The 6,770-nt window shown below is 34.2% G+C and overlaps 1 protein-coding gene across 3 annotated transcripts in view; it reads right to left on the bottom strand.

Moving 5' to 3' along the window:
- Positions 1–1,065: 1,065 nt before the first annotated feature.
- LOC103731152 (UDP-glucuronosyltransferase 2B15-like) overlaps positions 1,066–6,770 on the bottom strand; it is a 17,929-nt gene continuing 12,224 nt past the window's right edge. The window contains exons 4-6 of one of the 3 annotated variants that reach the window (XM_029561789.1): positions 6,207–6,294; positions 5,607–5,781; positions 1,066–1,925 (exon numbers count right to left, since the gene is read on the bottom strand). In XM_029561789.1, the coding sequence (XP_029417649.1) occupies positions 1,646–1,925; positions 5,607–5,781; positions 6,207–6,294 (543 nt within the window). In that variant the 3' untranslated portion in view covers positions 1,066–1,645. Of the gene's footprint in view, positions 1,926–5,561; positions 5,782–6,206; positions 6,295–6,770 lie in introns of all 3 variants that reach the window. The other 2 variants (XM_029561783.1, XM_029561790.1) reach the window with 2 other exon arrangements.

The raw sequence follows: 6,770 nt of genomic DNA, 5'->3' as shown, positions 1-6,770 counted from the left end.
ACTAAATCTATCAGTCAAAGGAAGTGATATTCAGTTGGAGTCCTTTTTTGTGCTTGACTTTGCAGACTTCTCTGACAATGAACATTCTGACTGCAGATTTTAGAGTTGGCGCTTAAGACATATTGTTGCTAAAAGTTCTCTTTCTAGCAGAGACATTAAAATTGCTCTATTGTATTTTTTTATTGCATGTGCAATCATTTTTCCATGTGTTGTTACTGAAGATAAAGTAAAAATACACTCTAAATACTGTTTTCATATACTAGCATCTTGGGTATTAAAATGGATAGTAGTGACTGAGAAGAAAAATTAAGGTAAGATAAGGAAGATTAGGTTGCCACAGGAGGTAAATGTAGTATCATACTTTAAGCAGACTGAAGCAAATTTGCAGGAACCCAGCTATCATTCTGAGCTAATGAACATAGTCTTCTTATGGTATTTTTTGTCTTACTGTTCAATTGCAGAGGATCACTCCATAAAGTATATTCAAGGGCTCATCTGAAAAATAATTCTTTCATATTTCCTTATATTTGTTTATTATTTTTATTTGCTGTGTATGAGAATATTGCCTGCATGTGTGTAAGTACACTTGTGTCATGCAATGCTAGCAGAGGTGAGAGGAGGGCATTAAATCACTTGGAACTGGAGTTATGGATGGTTGTTAGCTGTCATGTGAGTGCTGGGAATCAAACCCAGGTCCTCTGCAAGAACAGCCAGTTCTCTTAACTGTTGAGCCACCTCTGTAACCCCTCTTTTATCTTTCTAAATGAAAATGTTTCAGGTAGTATAGTATTCAGCTGAAAGTATGTTAGAACCATCCTGAATTGGTTAGTTGAAAAAATTCATAGTGAAATATTTTGCATTTCAAGAGAGATGTGTACTGTTCATTCATGCAAAACAAAGTATGGGTTCTTACTGCTTTCTAGATCAAATCTTGCAGAGATTCTACTTGTATTATGTCATGCGTTATGTCTCCAAATGTGATTTCTCCTTCAAGGCTTTTGCGCTTGCATATGTGATTCTGTTGAAGTACAAAGTGTGCATTGTTTTAAGCCAGAACATGCTCAATAATTTTCAACTTCTTTATTTTGTAATTTTCCATTTACAAATATCATTTTCAATTCCTGTGTCTTTGTTTCTCCTTATTTTTATTTATACAGAAATGCCAGTTACCTGTGTCTTACTGAATGGGGTTCATTTATACCAAAGTCATGCTCACCCCACCTCTTCAATAGTTTGAAAAAAAAAATCCCTGCCCCTTATCAGGCAGTTCAGGTTCTTGTATCCAGTGATAGGCATAGTTAGACCATTTGGTTACCTTTTATGAAAAGGATGACATTTCCTCAGATGCACAATGTAAACATCAGGCTTCCTATGCTACTCCACTGAACAAGCTGATGTTTCAATGAATGTCATTGCTTTCCAAATTATTACATGTGCAAGTCACACTAAATAAAAGATTTAAGGAAATTAAGATTTATACTTGTACATATATTAATGTTAAACAGATGTAAAACATGTAAATCAAGTAGCTAAAGATCTTCAAAAACATGGCCAGACCTTCATCCACATTGCTGGGATGCAGTGGAAGAGTCTTAGCTCTAATGCAAGAGCTTAGATCGTGCAGTTAGGTCTCGAAGCATTTTACTCATTCTTTTTTTTTTTTCTTTTCCATCTTCACAAAGTGTTGATAAATAAACAAGCAACATTTTATGGCAAGGAAAGCAAGGGATGCCACACAGAACAGCAGGAATGCAATCACATCCAGAGAGTGGTACTGGTACCAGGTGAGGTTGTAGGCAAGTGGCCTCAGGTGTTTGGCCCCTTTGTGGCGCATGACAAACTCAATCCAGAAGACAGCTCTGTCCAGGGGCTTCATAGGCTGGTCATGGTGAATGGTTGATAGCCACATTACATTCTCTTTATAGCTAAAGGACAGTATGATGGAAATCAACTTATAAAATGAAATAAAACATATGTGTGCAATTTTTCTAATGTAAATGATGATTTTACAAAAATATAAGGAAAATAAATTACTTTGTTCATTCATGACTACAGAAATCTTAATAGGTATATCTGAACTTCTTGAGCATAAACGATTTAATGATATAAAGATAAAAATGATAAACGATAAAATATTTCTAAACTAGAATTTGGAACCAGTGAACCCCTATGTAAACAAAATAAAACTACAAAAGAAGCTATTATTTGAGTATTTGAAATTTGAGTTAGCCATTAAGCAATTATTAATGAACCTGGTCTACAAAGTTCATAACAGCATCAAAATTTAAAAGTAAAGGGAAAATCCATCTGAAGTTTCATTTTGGTGCAAATCTTGGCAAAGCTAACAAAAATTTGGAATTGATAAGGAATTTGTACTGATGTCACTTATTCATGATTATAATGATAAAAATTCACTGACATTTTAGTTACTAACTCTGACAGTTACTTCTTATACTTATATGTTTTTCTTGGTAGTTATTATCTGTTAAACGAAATTAATAGAAATAATGACTTTATGATGGTGAGGAATAATAAACAGGTTTATATTCTGTTGGATAAGCTGTCCTCTGAATAGCAAGTCAGACTGGCAAGCAAATGGAAAGATGCCCTCTTCTCTAGCTTCTCACCCGTTTGCTTCAAACTAATGGAACTACAAGACTCTCAGTAGGAAGGGAGGGGCAGAGGGAGACAGTCACCCCTCCCATCCAATCAGTCAGCCTTAACTGTATGAGGGAAAGGCACTAAGGAGAGACACAGGGGAAGTCAGAGTGGGCGCTTCACCATCTTGGGCCAGTGGCCATAGGTCTGGAAGCCACTGAAATGTAGAGGGGAAAAAAAAAAAAAAACAACCTGAGTGTGCTCATTCTTCGTAAGTAACCCCTCACTGCCATCATACTGTTAGTAAGCCCAATAAATATTTTTATTCCCTAAACTATAGTTTGGAAGAATATTTTCTTAGTTTGTCATAAGGATGGTGGGAGGAAGAAGCCACATGTGCACCTTCCAGCAGTAAATTTGACTTACATATTCCTTTGGATTATACTAGTTATAAAGCAGAATCTTAGTAAATTTCTGCTATTATTTTTGCTCTTCATGTTTTGGTTAGCATTGCAGATGTATTTGAGTCTAGTACTGAAATGATTGTGGATCAGTAGATAAGAAAAAAGGCTGCACTTGAAACATGAGTCATGAAAATTATACCACAAATTGACAGAGTATAACACAGTAACAAAGGCAATAGAGGTAACTTCCTTTCCTATTATTTATGAAATATGATGAGAGAATTGCATATTTTTTCTAGTGGAATTATAACCTGGCACAGTGGTATATGTGTTTTGTCTCAGCACTTGGAGAACAGAAGCAGGCAGAACTCTGTGAGATCAAGGCCAGTCTGGTCTTCAATTTGAATTTCAAGCCATCGTGGACTACAGGGAAATCTTGTCTCAAAAAATATGGAGATTGACTTTATTGTCTTTAAGAGATGGTAGGGGTGTTCAGTGTTTAAGAAGACTGGCTGCTCTTGCAGAGGATCTAGCTTCATTTCCCAGCACCCACATGGCGGCTACCTACTCCAGTTCCAGGAGATTCCTTGCCCTCTTCTGGCTTCTATGGAAATTGCATACAAATGATACATTTGGGCAAAACACTCATACTCATACACATAAAATAAAAATAAGCAAATCAAAAAAGTTTAAAAAAATAAATCATCTTCACTTCTTAGTATCAATATTTCATGTATTTGAAATTAAAACTGTAGGGAAATTATAAGAAAGACACATTTTATTTAGATCAGCATATAAAAATGTTATTTAATATTTATTTTTTATGTGTATTTTTTTGTATGTCAGCAAGTGTGTAAGTGCACCTGTATCATGCAATGCCCACAGTGGTGGGAAGAGGGTTTCAGATCCCCTGGAACCGGAGTTATGGATGGTTGTTACCTGCAATGTGGTAGCTGGGAATCCAACCCAGGTCTTCTGTAAGAGTAGTCAGTGCTCTTAACCATTGAGTCATCTCTCCAACCCCAGATATTATTTTTTTAATTTAAAAGAGAAATATTATTTTTAGATTTATTATTTAGGATGCTAAAAATTACTAAAATTAAATAATAATGCTTTAATACGTTTTTTTACCAACACCCTTCCAAACAAAACACTTTGTTTTTATTTAAAGTAATTATAAAGTGGAGACAACATGAAGAATGCATCTGATGACATTAAGGACATGATTTTTTTTTCTCAATGTATATTTTTATTGAATTTTTGTGCATTTTATATAATACATCTTAATCATATTTAGACCCTCTCCCCTATCTTCACCCTTCTATCTGCACTCCCCTATATCACCTCACAAGCTTTCACACGTTCTGTCATATATGTTAAGGCCTATTGAGTCTAGTTTGTGTGCCCAGCTATCTCTCAGTGTGAGTTCATCCACTGAAAAAAATTGCAAATATTAGTCCTGTGCAATCAAGCATTATCACTTCTGAATATATTGTATACAAAGATTCAACCAAGAGTGGAGTAAAAATATCACCCTCAAAGGAGAGTATGAATATTTAGCATAATTAAAATTCATGTATGCATGCAAATAAATTGGAAGTAAATGTTTTATTTTCAAACACTGTGACTGTTAAACAGCATTATATTATCAACTTCAAGAAAATTTTTATTTATAAATCTTCCAAATATGGCAAACAGAACCCTAAAATCTAAGGATATGCAAACATTTATAAATAGTGTATTCTCTTCCCCACAGTACTAATTATGTGTGTATTCAAATGCCCTAGGTTTTTTGTTATCAGTGATGGAATCAAAATATCAACACAGAAAGTCTTAGAAACACTAAATATCATTAAAAATGGAGACTGATTTTTTTTGGTCTAACTGGTTAAAAATATAAGTCCCTGCTGAGGAAAATTTTAAAATAAAAGAAAAAAAATGATTAGCCAAGATGGTGGACATATTCATTCACTTCAGTCTAATAGGTGTTGTCTGTATTTATCACAAAATGTACAGTTGTATACACTAAATATACACAATACACTTAATTTTATATTTACATCTACTGAGCTCCTATACTAAACATCGTAACTGGCATAAAAGTTACATATTTCCTTTATAACATTCATGTTTCTCTCCTACAGACTTTTCCTAAAGCTTCCACATGTACATCTGCTATCACCCCTGATATTCTTTTCGCTTCACTTATGGCCTATTTCAAAACTGTACTAATCTTCAAACACAGAGAAACTTTATCAGAACAAGTGAAATGAAAGATTGCTTTGGAATGTTAGCACATGTCTGGTAATCTAGCAATTTGGAAGATGAACCAGAAAGACGGCAACTTCAGGAACAACCTGGGTTATCTAGACAGATGCTATGAAAAGCAAAAAGGAAAAATAAAACATTATGACACTCATTGATTTAACTCTGAGGTTACCAATACTTTTGCCTATAGGATAATTGCTGCTCACTTGGCCTTCAGACAAAGGGCACAATAATAAATGAACAAATGATAAAAATAATAAATAAATAAATATTTTAAAAGGTTATACTTATGAAGGGTCGTAAATGACTGCCTCCAATGCATTGAGCAAATCTGACCTTGTCATTGTTTGGAAATTTAATTCAACAGCTGCTCCTTTAGCCACCATATTAGCAATGTTATCATGTTGTTCTCCAAATAATGGAATGCCCACCACAGGGATCCCATAATGGATTGCCTCATAGAGGCTATTGGTTCCACCATGAGTTATAAAGGCTTTCATTTTTGGATGACCTAGGATCAAATGAATTTAAAGAAATGTATTAATTAGAATTATTGGCTACAAAATGGGAAACATTTAATACCAGGCACTGAAAGGAGCCTTTTGTACATAAAGATTCTTTTACTTGTATAATTACATTTAATGCTTTCAAATCTCAGAGTTTAAAACGCCTAAGGGCACAGAAGCAGCTAGCTGAGGGCTGCTTGCCAGATGTGACATGTGACTTAAGATCTGAACAGTGAAAATGTGATTGCCTGTTGAATACATAGAGTTACATGGTAGATGAAAGAATATGATTGTCAAAGAAAGACCGTGTGTGTTATAATTTATTATCTTAAATAAATACTGCATTCATAATGATATAAAGGTTCCTTTAGGCAGCCAGAACAGGTGTGGGAATCAGAGTGTGTCACTAGATGGCTTTCTAGATTCTTACCAAGAAGGTCATTCTGGGGGATCCACTTGTACAACCGGGTATTCGGTCCCAAACTGTCTGGTTTCTTGCCCTCAAATCTCCAAAGAACCTGTAAGATGTAAGAAAATATCTTAATCTGGAATTGAAAACTTATAATATGTTACTTTAAAACTTACTTGTTTCTTAACTAATACCTTTCAAATCACAGGTATGAAAATCAGGAGAAGAGAGGTTTAGCAATGAGAATGTTTAAAAGACTGAGATGAAGAATATGGCAACACTCCCTGTACTTATTTTTGTATTTAATCAGATTGAACATAATAGTGATTTTCAAAGTGGAGATACTTAACTTATAATATGTTACTTTAAAACTTACTTGTTTCTTAACTAATACCTTTCAAATCACAGGTATGAAAATCAGGAGAAGAGAGGTTTAGCAATGAGAATGTTTAAAAGACTGAGATGAAGAATATGGCAACACTCCCTGTACTTATTTTTGTATTTAATCAGATTGAACATAATAGTGATTTTCAAAGTGGAGATACTTAGAAAAATTAGATAATTAATGATGCATGTATTAAGTTG

This window comes from Nannospalax galili, unplaced genomic scaffold (assembly GCF_000622305.1).
Source record: "Nannospalax galili isolate Female #2095 unplaced genomic scaffold, S.galili_v1.0 scaffold50, whole genome shotgun sequence".
NCBI classification, from domain to species: Eukaryota; Metazoa; Chordata; class Mammalia; order Rodentia; family Spalacidae; genus Nannospalax; species Nannospalax galili.
The sequence above is the reverse complement of the archived record's forward strand: the minus strand, read 5'-3'. Positions and strand labels throughout refer to the sequence as shown.